The 20085-nt window shown below is 56.7% G+C and overlaps 1 protein-coding gene across 9 annotated transcripts in view; it reads right to left on the bottom strand.

Moving 5' to 3' along the window:
* Positions 1–345: 345 nt before the first annotated feature.
* Positions 346–20085, bottom strand: part of MPP2 (membrane protein, palmitoylated 2 (MAGUK p55 subfamily member 2)) — a 27176-nt gene continuing 7436 nt past the window's right edge. For 3 of the 9 annotated variants that reach the window (XM_014547271.1, XM_014547272.1, XM_014547270.1), the window contains exons 2-12: positions 18237–18300; positions 12797–12915; positions 7755–8186; positions 7139–7366; positions 6184–6315; positions 5976–6081; positions 5832–5900; positions 5447–5608; positions 4606–4808; positions 4166–4294; positions 346–2984 (exon numbers count right to left, since the gene is read on the bottom strand). In XM_014547271.1, coding sequence (XP_014402757.1) covers positions 2808–2984; positions 4166–4294; positions 4606–4808; positions 5447–5608; positions 5832–5900; positions 5976–6081; positions 6184–6315; positions 7139–7366; positions 7755–8186; positions 12797–12915; positions 18237–18267 — 1788 coding nt within the window. In that variant the 5' untranslated portion in view covers positions 18268–18300 and the 3' untranslated portion in view covers positions 346–2807. Of the gene's footprint in view, positions 2985–4165; positions 4295–4605; positions 4809–5446; positions 5609–5831; positions 5901–5975; positions 6082–6183; positions 6316–7138; positions 7367–7754; positions 8187–12775; positions 12916–13032; positions 13052–14443; positions 14606–18236; positions 18449–20085 lie in introns of those variants that run through there. The other 6 variants (XM_014547273.1, XM_005875648.2, XM_014547274.1 and 3 more) reach the window with 6 other exon arrangements.

Genomic DNA, 20085 nt, shown 5'->3' with positions numbered 1-20085 from the left:
AAAAACAATATGTAATTATAGATGTGTTTTCCGATGGTCTTAGGCGACCCCTGTGAAAGGGTCGTTCGACCCCCAAAGGGGTCACGACCCACAGGTTGAAAACCGCTGCCCTAGCCGGTTTGGCTCAGTGGGTAGAGTATTGGCCTGTGGACTGAAGGGTCTCAGGTTCTATCCTGGCCAAGGGCACATGCCCGGGTTGCAGGCTCGATCCCCAGTGTGGAGTATGCAGGAGGCAGCCAATCCATGATTCTCTCTCATCATTGATGTTTCTATCTCTCTCTCCCTCTCTGAAATCAATAAAAAAATTAAATAATTAAAAAATTTTAAAAAGACAAACAGCCCAGATGCCTTTGCTTTCACATTTAATCAACGGAAAAGAAAGAAAACCAGTCAGACAGAAAGCTCAGGAACTGGATGGCTGAGGGAGGGGAGGGGGAAGGGGAAATGGGTTCAGACTGTGGGGGGCAGGGGCCTCATTATCCTGAGGTTCCCCAAATACAAGCGTCCACAGTGGGAGGAGGGAGGACAGAGTCAGAGCTAACTCGTGGGTGCACACACCTGTTCCATGGAGTGGGGCTTATGCAGGGGAGGTAGCACGCTGTTCAGAGAGGGATGGAGACAGGAGAGGGGCCCAGCCCTGCCCCCGGGGGATCACTAGAGGTGAAGGTGCCAGAGAGCATCAACACTGGAGATTCACCCTAAAGGGCCACCTGCCAACTCCCCAGCAATGTGCCCAGCTCCCCCCGACCCCATCTTTTGGTCAGAGGTTAACCAGGTGAGGTGGGACCTGGCAAAGGACACCCCATTTTCCTCCCACTCCCAGTCCCCTTGGGTGAGGGTGAGGGTGATGTAAGAGTTGAATGAAGGATAAAAAGAAGGCTGACTAAAGGGAAAAGAGGAGTATAAAGATGACTGCATAGTGGATGCAGAGCTATGCAAATGAGATGGGAGCAGGCTTGACCCTGACATCTCATTTGCATATCTTATGCAAATGCAATGAGATCCCTAATACAATAAATATATTTCTAACTTTGTAATAAATATTCTGTTTCTTCTCCCTCCCCTTCCCTAGGAAATGGGCACACAGTGGTTCAGGGGCCAGCTTGGGCTGACGCTGCAGCGAACACTGACTGACATTCAGAAGGACGGGGGAGCACAGGGGCTGGGGGGCCCCCAGCAAGGACAGGCTCACCCCAGGAAGGATCACAGAGAAGGATGAGGGATGAGATGCCTGGGGAAGTTGAGGATGGCATTCTTTTCTCAAAAGGGATTCTCACCCTGGCTAGTATGACTCAGGTGGCTGCAGCATCGACCCGTACACCAAAAGGTTGTGGGTTCGATTCCCGGCCAGGGCACACATCCAGGTTCCAGGTTCACTCACCATTTGGGGCACATGGGAAGACGACCAATCGATGTTTCTCTCTCTTTCTCTCTCTCTCTCTCTCCCTTCCTTTCTCTAAAAAAAAAAAAGGGAGTCTCCTGTTTTACACAATTGCCCTCACCAAGGACAGGAGAGTGGCATTTAGGGTCAGGGGACAATAAGAGCTGGAGGAAGACATCTGGGTGGGTCAAGGCTCTAGAATCTGGGATAAGTGTCTCATAAGACAGGGGAGCTGCTGGGAAACCCTGAAAAGGGGACCCAAAGAGTGACCTCCAAAGTGTCTCTTCTCCAAAAACCAAGCCTGACACACACAAGCCAGTGGCAGAACCCAGACCAGGTGGGTCGCATGTGGACGTAAACTGCACAGAAACAGCATGGATGGCACCCCCTGGCGCTGGGCAATGAGGAGCCTATCAGAGCACAGTGCTCACAGCTCCCCTCCGCATCCTTCCTGAGCCCCCCGCCTCCTCACCCCCATCAATCCTGACACTAGTGGACCACGTGGACCTGGCCAGAGCAAAGACCACATGGACAATGGTCGTGAACAGGGAGCCCAGGCGTGTCCTCCCCATGGGCCATGGAGAGCTTGGAGCTCTTCGGTCGGTAGTAGCAGGCTCCTGGGGTCAGGGCTCAGCCTCCAACCCCCCCGGCCTGGGCTGTGCCTGCTGCCCCCTGTCGGCCTGGCCCTGCGGGGCGCAGAGCTGACCTGCGGGCACATTGGAGAAGTCCCTGGAGAGACTTCGGCAGTGAAAAGCTGTGGATGAGGGAAATATCGGGCAGGGTCCATTCGCGGGACTCTGCCTCGTTCCCGGGAGCAGAGAGCTGCACTGCTCCCGGCTGTGACAACTGGCTCATGCTTTGGCTCCTGCAGCCTTCCGGATGGCACCAGGTTGGCCCCACTGCCAGGCCTGCCCGGCTGCCAGGGGGCCTTGCACTCCCCTGGCCACATAGAAAAAGCCTAAGGCCTGCTCCTAGGACAGAGGGGTGAGAGGTGGGAGGAGCTTGGGAATAGGGTGGGGTGGCCAGTCCAGAGGAGAGAAGGTGACTGGAGAGAGGTGGCAGGGGCAGTGTACCTACTGACCACGTGGTCCCAAAGCATCTTCTCTTCTCTGGTCTGAGCCTTTGGGCGGTGACTCTGACACACTCCTGGGCACAGCGTGGCCCTCAGAGAGGAACATCTGGTGGCCAATGGGCATCAGGAGGGGGCAGCACCTGGGCACAGAGGTACCCCACGAACACCCACCTCCCTGGCAGTGCATGCCTCTGCACCGAAGCCAGACTTGGGGCCTGCGAGGAGCTGCTTCCCAGGGAGCCAGAGCCCCAGGGACTGGAGCTCGGGACCGTGGTTGAGGGTCATGGTTGGGAAAGGGATGGATTCAGGTCTCTGGGTCACAACCCAGAGGGGACAAGGTCCAGTCGAGTAGGCTCAGTACACCCAGCTGACAGGCACCCACTGGGGCTCCGTCCGCAGCTTCTCCATGGCGGCCTGGAGCTCGCGGAAGGTCCTCTCCAGGTTGCAGTTGACCAGGCTGAGGTCAAAGTAGTGCCCGTAGCCCCTCTGGATGCGGCTGCTCTCCTCCACTGTCCGTCTCAGGTCCGCCTCCTGCCAACACAAGGGGACCTCCCGCCGGTCAGTGTCCCCCACTCACCCCCATCATCAGAGGGGTCTACAGCCTGCCCCACCCAGACCCCTCCCCAAAGGCTAACCATGGTGGGCACAGACTCCCTGGCTTGGAGCCCCTCCCTACATGTCCCAAGGCGCTCTCCTGCAACCATGGACAGACACACAGGTAAAAGGAAGGAAGGAAATAGCCCTTAGTAAGAGCCAAACTTGGCACTAACATCTTAACAACTCGCCAAATTTTCACTACGGCTCTGCAAGGCAGGACTCATTATTCCCCATTTACAACAGAGACAACGGAGGTACAACGAGTTCACACCGTCAGCCAGTGCTGCCTGACTCCAAAGCCAGTGCTCCCTCCAGTCTGATCAGGCAGCCCGAGAGGCACATGTCAGACCTGGTACTGGTGCAACCCATCAGTGCCCGCCCGAGGCAACCCCCACCCCAGACCCAGTCCAAGCTGGTCAGGCAGGGGTGAGAAGGGACTTGAACGCTGACTTAAATAAGCGGAGATGGGAGCGCTGGGCTGGCCCAGCATGTCCCAGCAGCACCAGTCCTCGGTGTTTGTGGCCTGGGTGGCATGCAGCAGAGGGCAGCCCCACCCCAACAGCCTCTGCAAGGCCTGAGCAATGCTGCCATGAGGGCCCTGAGAGCGGCAGTACCAGGTATGGCCAGCAGAGGGACACCTGTGCACGGACCTCTGCAAACCCTATACCTTTAGGAACAGGCTGCTCCAAGACCGGGGTGCCCTGGAGTCCTGCGCCTCCCTAAGGCTAACTCATCCCTGTAGCCAGCCCTCCAGCCTCTGTTTTCCTCCCTCCCTTCAGCCTTTCCCAAGTTGTAAATAGCCCAGAGTCCCCCTGCCTCTGCCCACAGATACCCCACTGGCCCTCTGGGCTCCCTGTGGTCAGCACTGTCCCCACAGAGTGGATCGAGCAGTGAGCCTGGCAGAAGCTCCTGCCCCGCTGGCTGGCTGTGCCCCTGAGTCTTTGGGAATCTAGGCACTTCACCTCCTTGCTCAGGCTTTCGTTTCCACACCTATAGGTGGGAACTTCGAGTCCTCCTTCACTGATACCTGGGGTGGGTGCCTCTCCCCTCCCTCAACACCCCTTCTCCTCACCAACGCTGATCTGCCCCTCCCACCGCACCTCAGAGCCCCTCACCGTGAGCTGCTTAGTAGACACCCCACTTTCCAGTGCAGCCCGGTTCATGGCCCGAAGGGTCTCATAGTCAGGGGCCTCAATGAACACCACGTAAGGGACAAACTCCGCTGTTCTCAGCACCTTCACCGCCTGCAGGAGAGAAGGGTACATGTGGGGTGATGGGGGTGAAGACGGGTACCTGGGAATGAATGAGACATCAGTCCTGGAGATGGGTGCTAGAGGAACAGCTGGCAAGTAGCTGGGGATGGAGTAACTGGAGGAGACTAGAGGAGTTGGGGATCTTGGAGGCTGAGAAGGAGGGTCTAAGGGGGCTTGGTCCCTAGCAGTAGTTGAGGGGGCGCTTGGGAGATAAGTGCCTGGAAATATAGGGAGGAGCGCTGGGGCCATCAGAGTACCCAGAGGGGATACTGGGCAGATGAGGAAAAGCAGGCCAGCAGTACCTGGGGGTTGACATCCAGCACGCACACCTTGCCGGCAGCGACCACACCCCGGATGGAGTCGATACGTGTGCCATACAGGTTGCCCTCGTATTCGCCATGTTCCAGGTAGCGCCCAGCACGGATGTCAGCCTCCATCTCCGCTCGGGACACAAAGCTGTAACCCTGGCCTTCCCGCTCTGAGTCTTTGGGCCGCCTGGATGTGTCTACAAGGAAGGAGGGGCCGAATGGGCACTGCCGCAGACACACATAAACATGTTCTACTTGCATCCCACAGCCCTAGGGGGGCATGCTGCCCTCACATGCTCAGTTCTGCTGCCTTCCCACACACCGTGCCCTCACCCTCACCAGGGCACACACAGAGCTTTAGACATCCATATGGAGAGAAACCAGCCCAGTGCTCAAGAGGGGGAGCTGAGGCCCAGAGAGGGCAATGTGGAGCCACAAAGCGAGGCCAAGCTGACCTGGTTCTTGCCCCCAGGAAGCAGGAGCTTTCACCCCAACGGGTTCTGTCACCAAGAAGCCCTGTCTTTCGTAAGGCCACACACAGCTCAGATCCCTGCTTCACATCAGTGCCCAGCTGGGCTTTTAGCAGGTGAAACGTGAGAAAAGGAAAGGCAAGGCCAGTTCAGCCCATCTGGCCACAGGCTCAAGGGACAGCTCCCCAAAACATCCCAGCCTGCAGTTCCCCCACCAGCCCATAGAGGGCGCTCGCCCCACACCTCACACCCAAAGTGTTACTTAACGTGGTGCCCATGCATATGCCCATTCAGTGGACCCAGTGCTGGCCTCTAAGGCATTCCCACTTCCTGACCCCCACCCAGCAGGCCCAGCTCCCACTCACAGGGCACCGTGGTGCCATAGCGGTCTGGATCCCACATGATGAGCTTGTTCTTCAGGCTGCGCCGACCCACACCCTGAGCCCCGATGAGCACCAGGGTTTTCCGGCGGAAAGGAGGCATGCGGGCCACCTCCTCGTAGATGAGCAGCTCATGGCGGTCAAACTCTGGACACAGGGAGATGGCGCTGCTCAGCAGGCTGTTCATCGGGTGAAAAGGGTGGGGCTGGGTTCTCAGGGGCCAGGGGCAGCAGGAAGAAGCTGGGCAGGGTCGAGGGACAAGCCTGGCAGCATCAGAACCAGGGGAGCATATGCACAAGTCAGTGGTGGGGGCAGAGAGGGGATGTGCCATGTTAGAGGAGGACAGGGGGAGGGCGCCTACAACACCCACCTGCATTCTTGGTGGTCAAATACATCATTCGTTTCTTTTTTTTTCCCGAAAGGCTGCCGCATAGGGTCCCTGGCCATAGAGAGATGGGTGAGTGAGGCCAGGCTGGGATGCAGTCAGATCCCAGAGTAGAACTAGGGGCGATACCTGAGTTGGGCGTCAGCTCCAGATCCCGTTTAACGAAGGCTTTGCGCTTCTCCTCCAGCAGCTGGCTGGGGATGAGCCCAGCACTGCCTCCTTCCACGTGGCATGCCTAGAATAGACATGGGCAAAGCTCTGAGTGAGGGGACACCTCCCGAGCCCTGACCTACCCCACACCATACCCAGAGAGACGACAGGGGCACCCAAGGCTCACCTGCCACCAGTTAGCATCATCCTGGTTTACAATCTGGAGTAAGTCCCCAGCGTTGAAGCGCAGGCCTGCTTCCTTGCAGGGGATGAGGCTGTCTCGGGCTGGGTCATAGTCAAAGTGGCATTTCACAAATACCTGGACCAGGGATCAGGGAAGGGTCAAGGGAAGAAGCAGGGGAGGCTGGAGGGGATGGGCCCTCTCCCATCCCCCACCCCACCATCCCCAACCCCTCGTGGAGAGAGGGGGTGTCATACAGTCCACCCTCTTCCCCCCTTCCCTCACAAAGATGAGAGAGGCCCTGGTACTGCCCCTTTAATAAAGGCACGATGCCCCCAGGCCTGCCTGGCCCGCCTCCCTGGTACCAGCCTCCCTTTGCATCTAGAACAAAAGGACTCAATCAGAAGGATGGGAGATGTGCTCCGGCCTGGGGCCCTGGCCCCACCTACCGAGGAGGCAGGATCACCGGGTAAAGGATAGAGACCCTAACACCTAATGCAGGATCCCTCCATCCACTCACCTCCTCCCCTTGGAGGTAGCGGCTCTGGCAGACGCTAGAGAGCCAATAGGAGAAGTGGGCAAAGCAGCCAGACCTCCACAATCCACCCACAGAGAGGCAGCTGTACAGGACACCTGGCAATCTGACTGCGCACCCACACAGACACACAGGCAAGCATGCAGCCGCACACCAGGCACTCGCTGGTACACTTGGGTACCACAGGCCTTGAATGCGCACACATCCCTTGCACATGCACACGGGTGCCCAAGACGAGGGCAAATGCGAGTACGCAGATGCCTGTAGGTGTCCTGGCCACTTGCCTCCGCCGCAGATCCTGCCCGCTAGCTTGCTTTTCAACGCTGGTTGAAGAGTTGCTCCCACCCCAGGCCCGTGACCCTGATAGGGAGGTTCAGCTACCCCTCAGGCCTTGTGCTGGATGGGGACCTGGGTGGAGGGATTCACCTGGCGGGGCAGATGGGGCTCCTGGTAGCTGGGCAGGATCTTGAGGATGACGCTGCCGCTGGCGCTGCGCAGGAGCTCCTGCAGCGCACGGGGGTCGCTGCCCACGGGCTGCCCATTCACCTCCTTGATGATGTCACCCACATGCAACAGGCCTTGCTGAGCCACCATCCCCCCGTGCAGGATGCGTGCGATCACCAGCTCGCCACCCTCCACGCGGAATGTCACGCCCTGGGGGATGGAGAGAGGGTAAGATGAGCCCCAACAGCTCCACGTCAGGACCCTCTAATGGAGATTGGAAGATTCCAGTACCCCCGTTTAGATCTCCAGGACCCCCTGTTCCCACCCCCACCCCCCCACATAGCCCTCACAGACTTCCCCTCTTCCATCCTCTGCCCAAATTCTTCACTTACGGGAGCACTAAAGGCGGGAAAGTGGGCAGAACGAAGAGGGTTCTGGCACGTGTATGTATGCAGCTCATATGCACAGTCTGCGAGCCCCTGGGTCTGCATGGGCAGATCCCTGGGCAGAGCTGATCCTACCTTCGTTTTGACCCCTGCTAGTTACTCTCAATCCCCCCCATCCAGACCGCACATCTGGCCCTGCCCAGCACCCTCACCAGATGTTCTCCAGCGGTCTTGCGGATGCCCACCATGCGCACAGCGTCAGGAGGCACCGGCTGGTTGCTGAACGTGGGATCCAGGCCGGGACTGGGGGGTGGTGTCTCATAGGTCTTTGAGGCAACAGAGTCATGCGTCTCCAGGAGGGACTGGGGAGGTGGTGGGAAGAGAAGGGGCCATGGGCCAGTGCCCTGCAGTCCCTTTCCATTCCACCTCCAACTTCCTGCCGGCCCCTCCCCCAATGGCCTGCCCCAGTTGCACCCCAGCCTGGAGGAAACCTGAAAGTGAGGCTCCTGGAGGATGCGGGCCAGCTCAGCGGCGGTGCTGCTCTGTTCGGCCAGCTGCGCCAGGTCCCGCAGGATCTCCTGCACCAGCTCCAGGTTGTTGTCCCGAACAGCCTCCAGCTTCGTCTCCTCCAGCCTCTCATGGGCCTGGGGGTGAAGGTGGAACAGGTGAGACCTGATGCTTCCCCAAGAGCCCTGGTACCAAACAGTGCCCCCCCTTTTCCCTCAGGCATCTCCCCTCCCCAAATCCTGATTTTAGACCCTTACATAAAAGGGAGAACACTATATACACTCTTTGATCTCTTGGGTTTTTTGTTTTGTTTAATAGGTTTGGTTTGTGTTTTGGTTTTTAAGTTAATATGCCCTGGAAATCACTCTATGCTACAATATGGAGATTTTCCTTTATTATTATTATTATTATTATTATTATTATTTTAATTACTGCACTTGACTTATTGTATGTTTGGAGTATCATAATTTATTCAATCAGTCTCCCCGGGTATTTAAGTTGTTCCAATGTTTTACTATTCTATATAACAGTGGTCACCAACCGGTGGTCCACGGACCACTGGTGGTCTGTGAGGTCCAAAAGGTTGATGACCACTGCTACATAATAAAAGGCTAATATGCAAATCGACCAAATGGAATGACCGGTTGCTATGATGCACACTGACCACCAGGGGGCAGACGCTCAACACAGGAGCTGCCCCCTGGTGGTCAGTGCACTCCCACAGGGGGAGCGCCGTTCAGCCAGAAGCTGAGCTCACAGCTGGCAAGTGCAGCAGTGGTGGTGGGAGCCTCTCCCGCCTCCGAGGCAGCGCTAAGGAGCAGTGGTTCTGACAAACTCCCCTTTATGGGGCTTGGGCTGCTCTGCCCTCCCACTGACACTGGATGAGAGACTTTCGAAGCACTGCCACCGAGTGCTAATGATAGAGCCTGTACTTGAACCCAGATATGCCAGCTCCTGCTCCAGAACCATGAGCCAACTGCGAATGCCACACTGCCAGTTCTTTGAAAGTTATTCCATCCTCGGTCCCACTCCAGCCTCTCTGATGTTGGCAGAAGACGCCTAGGGTCATAATTAAGTAGTTCAAAAACTGAAAGAAGTCCCAGAGACTGGTGTGCCAGAAGGAAACATCACTCGCTCTTCAATCTGATGTGACCATGTGATTGGCTTTGGCCAATGGGACATTAGCAAGTGTGATACAAGCAGAAGCTTGGAAAGTACTTGGGATTTGGAGCTTGTCCACGTGTGCGGCCGAGACGACCATATGAAGAACCCGGGGCCACCTCCCAGAGGATGAGACCTTGCCATCCTCGATGCCACAGCCTCCCAGCTGACTCAGCAGGCATGCGAGGCCATCCTAGAGCACCCAGCCCCAACTCAGCAAGCTCATACCAGAAACGCCACCCCACTGACCCACAAAACCATGAGAAATAAATCACGATCGTTTTAGGGCACTATGCGTTGGGGTTGTTTGTTACACAGCAGAGGTTAACTGATACACTAGGCTCCTCACCACTGTAGCCTCTGCTTGTCATGTCTGCTGGTCAGTGACCCCCGTGGACCCTCATTCTTCTAGGGCCGTGTCTTGCTTTGCCATCTCTCTCACCCTGGCCTGACCACAGGAGTAGGGTCCTCCCTGTGAACTCCGGCTCAGACTACATTGTAACAACTCTTTATGATTTAAAAAGCGCCTCCACATCCATGACCTCCCCCACCGAACCCCACCATGCCTCTGACAGATCAGCATCATTATCCTCACTTCTCAGGACAAGTAACTGAAGCTCAGAGCGGCTGTCAGGTGTCCTAAAGCCACAGCCGACCGGTGAATCTTCCGACTCCAAACTCTGTGCTCTTTTTCCTGCGCCTCATGTGGAGGCCTCCCAGCTGGCAGATGCCCCTCCTGGTAACCGTTTGCCTGGACTTCTGAGTGCCGCCTACATTGGACTCTTCACCTTAGCCTTGGCCGCCGTTGAAACACCTGCTGCTGGACCCATGTCAGGCCTCCCAGATGCCAACCACCTGCCAGCCACCTGCTGTCTGCAGCCAGACCCCTAGATTTATCACCTTCCTGCCAGATTTGACTTCCCTCCAGAGACTTCACTTCTCTGGGTTTGTCCCTCAGGCCCTGCCCCTCCCTGGTCCCAGATCTAACCAGCCTGGCCTCTCCCACACTGTGCATCCCCGAGAGAGGAGTCAAGCCCAGCTCCATAAGGGTAAGATAAAAAGGTTAATAGCTACCACACGGAGTTCCACTCGACTCCATTCCTATGGGTTTCCGGGCCACTTTGCCGGGAGAACCAAGCCTTTACACCTGGATCTTTGATAAAAGCACTCTGTCTATTAGATTAGAAATGTACTGCTACATACATAATAGTTAAAATCGGTAACAAGGAGTCAGAAGTAGGTCCCGTTATCCAAAGCAAGTCACATGGTCAAGCCCAGATTGGAGAGTAGAGACAGCCTTTTGATGCGAGAAGTGGGAAAAGTTACATTGCAAAGGGTCACACCGGAGGAGATGGGAAGGATTTTCCTGAGCTCCGGCAGGAGAAGGGCGTTTATTTACAGCCTGACACAGTACGTTGGCAACCTCTCTGTCAGGCTGCACTGTGCAGACTTGGGCTCCATCAGGAGAAGAACAAGCTGACAGTTTATTGCCATAGCCCTGGTACATGGTGAGCACACAATAGTATTTGTTGAATAGATGATGGATGACTGAGTGACTGAATGATTAAGTGGATGACAGGGCCAGCCAGCCAGCAAGCCCATCATTGGAGAGCCCATCAAATAGGTTAGACAAAGCCCCAGAGAAGAAGGCGGCTGAGGGGGGTCATGCTTTGGAGGGGACTGGCTAGAGGACCTTCTAACCCTGAGCTTCTGTCATCCTGCGGGACTCTCCTTATGTCATTGGCAGTCTCACTGTCAAAGCCATAGCTAACGTGACCCAGAGCTGATGTGGTCTAATAAATCCAATTCTGAAATCAGCTTTGGAAGGTTCACAATGTGCATATCAGCAATTCCATTGCCAAGGGTCCGCCCTAGAGGAACTGTCACACGTGCAGAAACAGAGGGATGTGAGGACGTTCACATCCTCAGGCAGCACTGTCCTTAATAGCGGCAAATAGGCCACAACGTCCCTGCCCTTCAGTGTGGAAACCAATGAATAAATACACCGGTCAGGGCACATGCAGGAGGCAACCGTTTGATGGGTCTCTCACATTGATGTCTCTCTCTCTCTCTCACCCTCTCTCTTACCCTACCCTTCTCTCCCTGCCTTCCACTCTCTTTAAAAAGCAATGGAAAAAATATCCTTGAGTGAGGATTGAGAAAAAAAGCACACGAAAACATTAAAAAATAAAATAAAAACACATATAAAGGGGCATTTACATCTAAATACATATATAGGCAAGCTATGCATTTCAGGATTATGACATCATCAACCTCAAGTCAATCCTGCTCCCTGGCTTTGCTGAGTTCCTGCTCTCCTCCCCTTTAGTGATTAGTTGAACCTTTACTTCCAAATTCCTCCTATTTTCCTGCTCAACCCCTGATCCCGAATTCCCAGCAGACGACTGCCCCACCTCCGCTGGAAACTCTGAGCAATTACACATGATTCCATGCAACGCCCAGTTTGCCTCCAGCACAGCATTGGCACCTTTCTCACCTTCCCTCCTCCTCCTCGGGAGAGGGGCTCCTTCTTCACCTGCCCCTCCCCTCGTCCACGCTGCTTCTCTCAGCTGAAGGCAGCCCCAGCCCCACACTTTCCCTCTGCAGAATCCAGGGTGCCTTGCTACCCTCCCCGCCTCACCTTCCATCCCCAACACCAAGTACTGCCAATTTTCTTCCTAAATATTTCTCTCACCCTCCCCTCCCTCAAGCCCTGTTGTTACCAGAGGTCTGGTTCAGAGCCATCCCCCGCCTCAGTCTCTCCAACTCCATGAGGCTGCCAGAGGGATGCTGCTAAAATGGCCATATTCCATCATCACCCCCCTGCTTAAAACCCATGGAAGACTCCATCCATGTTACGCACAGGACATCACAGGACAATGTCCAAGCACCCGGGCCCAGCCCCCAGTGCCCTCCACCACCTGCCAGCATCTCCAAAGCTCCCACCCCGTCTCACACCTGAAACTCCAGCCTCACGCCAGTCCCCTGTATACTCCCGACTCTTCTCACCTTTGCTTCAGCTTCAGCTCTTCCCATGGCCCAGGATGCCCTTCCCTCCCTCCTCATTCATCAAGACTCAGCTCAAGTGGCCCTTCCTCCAGGAGGCCTCCCCTGAGTTAGGCAACTGTCCGTTATGCTCCCAAATGCCGACTGCATCTGCCCCTGTCACTGCTGTTACCAACTGTTTAATAACTCCCCCGTTTAGTGAGTCTTTTACCTGCCTGATGCATGGCAGGTGACCTTGTAAAAATGTCTGCACAAAATGCCCAGTGACAGAGGGATAGGCAGGATGAACTCTGGAGATCCCACACAGGCATGCTCTCCCCCTCCCATCACAGTCCACAAGCTGGCAGACACCACACAAGCTTCCACATGGGCATGCCCCACACTCAGCAGCCAGGCCTGGCACAGCTCCCAGACCGACAGTCCCTCAGCTACCATCTGGGCATGGATGGTCATGTATACCCCCCTCCAGGGGTCTCTTGTGCCACATGCCCCATCCCAGGGCCCTGTATGTCCAACACCCCATCCCCCGCTGTACCCCCCAGACACAGTGCCCTGGTACCTGCCTCCTGGAGCACTATACCTTGGCCAGGGATCTTACTATGGGACTTTCCATAATGCCTCGCAGGAAGATCAGGTCCAGTTCTGCAGCCCCCGTGGCATTGGGGAGGGATCCCAAGTTGTCCAGGACTTGCTGCATGGCTGCGGGGAAGGGGTAGGCGGTGAGACACACAGGTGCCAGCTAGACACCCAAGACCAAAACACACCACAACCGCCCCACCTCACGCCCCACAGAAGGCAGCCCCGCCCCAGCAGCACCTCCTTCCCTGCCAGGCACGGGAATGCCTGGGGTAGGGCCCTCGCGGGGAGTGGCTGTGGCCTGTTCTGCAGGCCCTGGGTAATGCCAGCCTGGGCAGGTGGGAGGCCCCAGGCAGGAGGAAGTAGACTCTGATGTGGGAGGAGAGGGGAGAGGGCAGCAGGCGTCAGGTTCCAGGTTCTGCCCTGCACCAGGGAATCACAGGCTCCGCACTCCCACTCTGAATGGGCTGAAGCCCCCGGACTCAGCCACCTGCCCCCGAAGGGCTCAGGAATGAGAGAGAGAGACAGTGCTGGGCCATGTTCCTGACAACAGGCAGCCATGCAGGAAGCCAGGGCCCACACGTTAGCTAGTAGAAGCCGTGCCGCCAATTCAGTGTGATTTTGCATAACTCACTGTTTCTCACTGGTCTCCATCTTTCCCTCCTATATAACGGGTGGGTTGGATTAGAAGGTGTCTATAAGCCCCTCTACTTTGATAATGATCTATAATCATCCAGAAATTAATATAGATCCTCGGAAGCCAAAGCTGAGGCCCAGGACATTGGCAGGAGCTGGGAAAACAGGCCTGGAATGGCTGTGGGCGCCCAAGGGCAGAAATCAGACTAAGTCATCCCAGGGATCCGCAAACCCTCAGCCGGAAAGGACATAACCAAGGACATGAGGCCCCAGCAGCGTCGCTGAGACCTGAGGTAGGTGTTGCCATCAACCCCAGGAGAGGAGGCAGCTGCCAGCGGTGGCAGGTTCTGGGGGAGGAAAGGAGAAGCAGAGTGTGCCCAGCTGGGGGCCAGAGATGGGCAGGGGGTATCATTAACCTGCCACCCTGCCACCCACACCTACATCTGCATAACAGCCCCCAAGCCATGGAGGAGGAAGGGTGGAGACAGCCCCTGGCACCCCTTACTGCTCTTGCCAATGCCTCCTCCTCCAGGAAGGAATGGGAATGGGGATGGGGATGGGGATGGGGAGGAGGAGGCACTGAAACTGGAGCTGGCAGACATGGTTCAGGGGCTCCTGGACTCCCACACTCTCCCCCTCCTTCACCCCACCTTTTCCAGAAACAACATCCTAGTCTGTCCTTTAGACCCCTCCTGCCCAGGCCTGGGCTTGCCATTGGTCAGAGACCTGTAAGAGCCGTCGGGGGCTCAGAAAGAGGCCATGGACCCTTCCCACTCTGCAGGGTACCTCGGGGTCCACCGCCTTAGCTGTCCTCACACACAGACTCCCCAGCCTGCCACCCCGAGGAAGGACGGAGCCAGGGGAGCTGGCGCCCTCTGCCTAGGCCCGCTCTCCGGAGGGGCTGTGCCGCCGGACCCTCAGGCTCCCGGAAGCCCGTCCCTGGGACACCCTCTCCAGGTGCCTACAGACCCTGTGGGGCCAGCTTTCCCCGCGGCCTCCGGACTCTCCTTCCTACCTTTCCTTCGGAGGTCGGCTTCCTCAGAGGATCCCCGGGATGTAACCCCCAAGGAGGCCCCGCTGCCTGGGCTGCCCGCCATAGCGGCCCCCCACCCGGCCCCGGACTCCAGGAGTAGCCTGCACTTCGGCTTCGGGCCGCCTTCCCCGCCAGGGGCTGGCAGCGCTGGAGGAGGCGGGACTCCGGGAGCGCCTTCTGCAGAATCAGCCAATAGAAAGGTTCAGCCGCCCTGACCGCCTTGCTGATTGGTCAAAGGCAGGGGCGGTGGGAAAGAGAGTCCCAGTCCGGCCGCTGGCTGGAGCCCCCTCGGTTCAGTACCAGCCAGTGGGAGGGGGAGGAGGGGGCTGAGAGAGGGGCCGGGGTGCTGCCCCTTCAGATCTGGGGCGGCGCTCAGAGACCCTCCCCTCACGGCCCAGCTGCAGGACACCCAGGGCGGGTGGGGACTTGGCCCCACCTTGTTCCCGCCTTCGCTTCTGAAGGTCTGTCCTCTAATACACACCCACGCCACCTCCTCCCCGTGCCCTCCGACCTCTAGTCTGTGTCCCCTCTCCAGGCCCAGTTTCCTTTACAATAACCCCTTCGAATCAAAGGAAGCGCCTCTCCCACCCCCACCCCCCACCCCCAGAGCGACTCAGTCCTCCGCCTAACTCAGCCATTGGGGGTGAGGGGGTGACAGGGAGAAAAAGGAGGGGAATGAGAGGTGGCACCACTGTGCCTGGGAAGGGCACCTTAAGCCCTTCTGACCCCACATCTCAGCTGTAGCTTCTCCTGGTCCCCCATCTCCCATTAAGTCCTCCCCTTGGATAAGAGGTCACTAGCTGGTGGGCAAGTCAGGCATCTTGGAATTGTGGAAGGGAGAAGTGAAGGAGCATTCTTGCAGCAGGGACAAGGGCGGCAGAAGGGAGAGAGTTGGCATTTACCCCAGCCCAGCGCCTCCATTACTCTCAAGCCCTGTACCCATGAGGCCACCACCAGGTGCTGCTCCTGCCACCAGCTCTCCATTCCCCCGAGGAGTGGCACCAGCTTGCATTGCACCCCTGGTTGCCATGGCAACAGGAGGGCTTACACACCAGGACGTTAACCCTGGGATGCAAGAAAGATTTAAAGGGACAGCTCCATCTGAATTCAGCCTACATCCCCTCTGGAGTCAAAGAAAGAAAGGAATCAGCTAAAGGGAAAAGAAAGGACCCGGCTGCCAGTCTGGAGACTCCAGGGCAAGTTCTCTCCACTCTCAGCCCATGCTATCACCTACATATCTCTCAGCCCACCCCTAACCCTCAGGGAAAGGGCCACTCCACCTTCCTGGAAGTAGAGCTGGGGGTCCCTCTGCGAGAGGAATACACCCATCCCATGCACCCTCCACAATGACAATGACCATCTTGACCAAGGGGAAGGGTGGGAGAAGGACCTTGCCAGCTTCACTCTCTGCAGAGCCCAAGGCTGGGATCTCTACCGAAAGGAAGAGGCAAGTGGGAGGGTAAACCTGACCTCAGAGGCTGGGGCACAGTTGTCTCTCAGGCCTGTAGGAAGTGTACTGGCCACCAAGTGAGGAGGGGCAGAACCCACCGTTAGATTTTTTAGGGCAGAAGCTACTCCTGGGCACGGAGGGCTGCCTGCAGGAAGGGCTAAGAGCAGGGGTGGGCAAACTTTTTGACTCGAGGGCCACAATGGGTTCTTAAACTGGACCGGAAGGCCGGAACAAAAGCATGGATGGAGTGTTTGTGTGAACTAATATAAATTCAAAGTAAACATCATTACATAAAAGGGTACGGTCTTTTTTTTTTTTTAGTTTTATTCATTTCAAACGGGCCAGATCCGGCCCGCAGGCCGTAGTTTGCCCACGGCTGGCTAAGAGCCTCATAGCCTTTAAGTCCTGCGTCACCTCTTCACAGAAGATGAAACATAGGCTTCGAGAGGTTCAGCAGCTGACTGCTGTCCTTTAGGTTTGGGAAGGCAGGAGCAGCCCAGGGAAGCAGAGGCCCCAGGAGTCCTCAGAGGAAATAAGCCCCATAGCCACACCCCTGGGCTCCCCTCCCTGCCCTGTCCCCCACTCACCCCACCAATGCCCCCATCACCTGGCCTGCAGCAAGGGAGCTAAATTGGTGGACCTTTTCCTCCCTCTACACCCCTGCCAGGCACTATTAATGGGTTTACTGGGCAGCCCCAGATTGAGAGGCCTTTCATCACAGGCTCAGGGATGGGCTTAATTAACCCATAAGCAGCTTACAGTGGGGCCCAAGCATGCCAGAGCAGGGGGGGCGGGGGCAGGGGGCCCAGCAGGCTGGACAGGAAGTAGAGGCACTGAGCCTTCCAAGGCTGCAGAAGCTGGGGGACATTGGTGCAGTCCCTCCACGGCAGGAAGAAGAGGCCTTTCCTGGGGGACAATGGTGCCACAGTTTAGGTTCTGGCCCCTCACAACAGTCTTCACTTTCCTGGCTCAGTTTCTCAGAGGAGAGCAACAGTCATTTAACGCCATTAGGAGCCTGGGACATCTTGCAGAGGCAGCTGCAGGGCCTCCGGCAAGGGCTACTTGGGAGGGAGGCACCTAGGCCATGAGACAACTCAGAGCAGGTTAGAGTTGTAGGGCCTTTAGCCTCTAGCACAGGGAACTTCGCCTGGTGGTCCCTAAATGCACTTAAAGGGCCATGAACCCCTGAGTGGAATACAGATTTTGTGAAGAGAAGCATCTATATATACAAAGCCCAGCAATCAGAACGGCGGAACAACCAGAACGACCAGAACAACCGGCGGCTATGAAACCCACTGTGGCAGCCAACCAGCCTGATTCAGGCCCTTATTGCCTCCCCCTCCCCCACCAGCCCGCCCCATCGGCCCCTAACACCCCGATGGGGGCGGAGCTGGCCACCAACTGCCTGCAGCCCCTCCCCCACACCGGCCTGGCCTGATGGGCCCCCACTAGGGTGGCCCGCCAGACCCCACCCATGCATGAATTCGTGCACTGGGCCTGTAGTTTGTCTATAATGCAGGCCATGGCTGTCATCAGGTTCTCAAAGGGATCCAGGACCAATGACCTTGTCCCATCACTTCATCTTACAGATGGGGAAACCTAGGTCCCAAAAGGGAGGGATTCACTCAGGTTACAGATTAATGAGGTAATAATTTGGAGCATAGATTGATGAGTGACTGTTCCTAACAGTAACTCTCATTCTCTGACATAGCCTTGGAGACTCCCATCAACCTCTTTACAGAACAGAAAACGGGCTCTGGGAGGTTAAGCAGCAGCTTGCTCCTGAGGCTTCCTAGCTTGTCTGGGTGGTCCATTCCCTTGCCCTAAAAGCTCCTACAGAACCAAGTTGAGGCTTCCTGATCCGGCATCCTCCCTGCATAGCCTCCTATGCCCCTGCACACACACACACACCCATCTCTAGCTGGTCTACTCCACCTATCTGGTGGGCACCGCATCATGGACTTCTCATCCCCAGGCTGGGCTGCTGTTGTCCCTCTACCTCAGCCATCCTCCAAGGCCCAGCTCCTAGGGGGTCACTTTCTCACCAGCCAGGTCCCATGTCATAGTCCTCCAGCAATAGTGAGTGTGCATTATCTTTGGAGCATTCATACCCCTGCCCTCCACAGAAGTGTGTTAAGCTCTGTCTCCAGCGCTACCCTGGGGCAGGTGTGGGAGGGCCATAGAGTTGCCTGAATGAATGGATGAGTGGCTGGGTGGACAGTGGTGCTCCTACAGGGACCTGTGGGAGTGCCTGGTAGCTGCTCCCCACCCTGCCTGGCACCCTCTGAACCATTAATATTAACTGACTTCCTCTCCCTTTCTTACCAGTCTCAGAGTTGGTGGCGGCAACCGGCATGGTGAGGTCGGCAAAGGTTCCGAAATGCCTCTCCTAGAGGAGGGAAAAAGGAGGATGAGAAAGGAATCCAGGAGGACCTCCCACTCACGATCAGCCAACAAGGTAAACGGAATGGTCCCAGAGTCCTGGGAGGCAGGAAGAGCAGATATTTCGTGCCCAGTTCTTCCAGGAGGAGGTGACAGAGGATCAGAGAGATCAATTGATTTGCCCAAGGTCACAAAGCTAATAAAGAAACTACAATGAAAATCCAGGCTTTATGACTCAACAAAAAATTAAGCATTTATGCCCACCATCTGTCCTTTCTATTTTTTTAAATCCTCACCCAAGGACATGTTTATTGATTTTAGAGAGAGGGGGAGAGGGAGGGGGGAGGGAGGGAGAGGGAGAGAGAGAGAGAGAGCCCTGAACCCGAAACCTAGTATGTGCCCTGACTGGGAATTGAACCTGCAACCTTTAGGTATATAGGACCATGTTCCAACCAACTGAAGCCACACAAGTCAGGAGGCTGTCCTGGATGTCTTTTTTTTTTTTTTTTTTTAGAGGGGTTGGGTAAGAATACAGAATTTGAGTCAAAGGCAGGAAAGATGGGTGTCCCCAGACAGTAAGCTCCATGAAGTCAAAAACCACATCTGTTTTATTTTGCCTCTGGATCTTAGGCCTAGCCCAGTGTAGATAGATGCTCCACAGATGTTGTCAGTCTGTCTGATAGAAATGACGTCATACCTCCCTAAGGCCTTTCTGGGTTCCCCTTCCCCCCTTCTCCCCTTCCTAGCCCAGAGTTGGGACTAGGAGAGCAGGGGGCTTTGGGCAGAACCAGGTGTAGAGTTTACAGCCCTAGTTCCCATTCCAGAACCTCCCCAAGGTGGCGTTGGCTCCCCCATTTTTCAGGGAAAGGGGTGGGAGGGATTGGGGCGGGGCAACCCATCACCCTTCCTCCCTTTGCCTTCCTGGGTCTGTGCTGCTGAAGAAAACGCTAATTCCCAGTTGTCATGACAACAAAAGGCAGTGGCTCACAGCAGGGGTGGGGGTGGAGGAAGTTCCTGGCAGTGCCCACTTTACGCCTGAGTGTGTGCTGGGCCTGGGGAGTAGGGGAGCCACAACTTCACCTCCCTCCCAAAGAAAGGATTCTTCCCAGAGAGACCACGCCCTGATTTTAATAATATCCTCTCCCCTTCCCCTCCCAAGCCTGAGCGCAGATAACAGAAATCACAAAGATGGCAGGACGACTCCCCTTCCTCCCGGATCTGCCCCTGAAGATGTGGAAGGAGGCAGCTTTCGGGGAGAGGAAGGGCACCTCCTGTCAGGCTGGCATCAGGCTGGGAGAAATGCTCGGGATCCGCGGTGCCAGCCGGTGCCCCCAGCGCCAAGCCCCGCTGTCCCTGTTCCTAGAGAGCAGCGGGAAGGGCTCTCTTCCCAACGCCCGGGAGCCTGGCACCTTCTGGCGGCTGGCGCTGCTCTCCGGACAGGGGTGCTCCGTCCTGGGTAGAGGCCGGAGGGTGGGAAGGGCAGGGGGGATTCTGGCTCCGGAAGCCTGGCCCGGCTGCCAGCGTTTTCTCCCCGAGGAGCCGGTTCCCACGGCAGCGGCTCGCTTCGCCCCACCCCCACCCCGGTCACCCCCGCCTCCAGGCTACCCGCCTGACCCGGAGCGGGCTGGGGGTGCGGGCCCGCGGTGAAAGGGGGAGGTTTTCTCCAACTCACACCCGCCCCTCCATCGACACACGTACAAAGAGACGTGGGGGAGAGGGTCTGACAAAGGCGCTTTGAAGACCCACAGGTCGCGGGGGGCGGGGTGGACAGCCTGAGGGATGGGGTGGTGGA

This window comes from Myotis brandtii, unplaced genomic scaffold, assembly GCF_000412655.1.
Source record: "Myotis brandtii unplaced genomic scaffold, ASM41265v1 scaffold469, whole genome shotgun sequence".
NCBI lineage: Eukaryota > Metazoa > Chordata > Mammalia > Chiroptera > Vespertilionidae > Myotis > Myotis brandtii.
The sequence above is the reverse complement of the archived record's forward strand: the minus strand, read 5'-3'. Positions and strand labels throughout refer to the sequence as shown.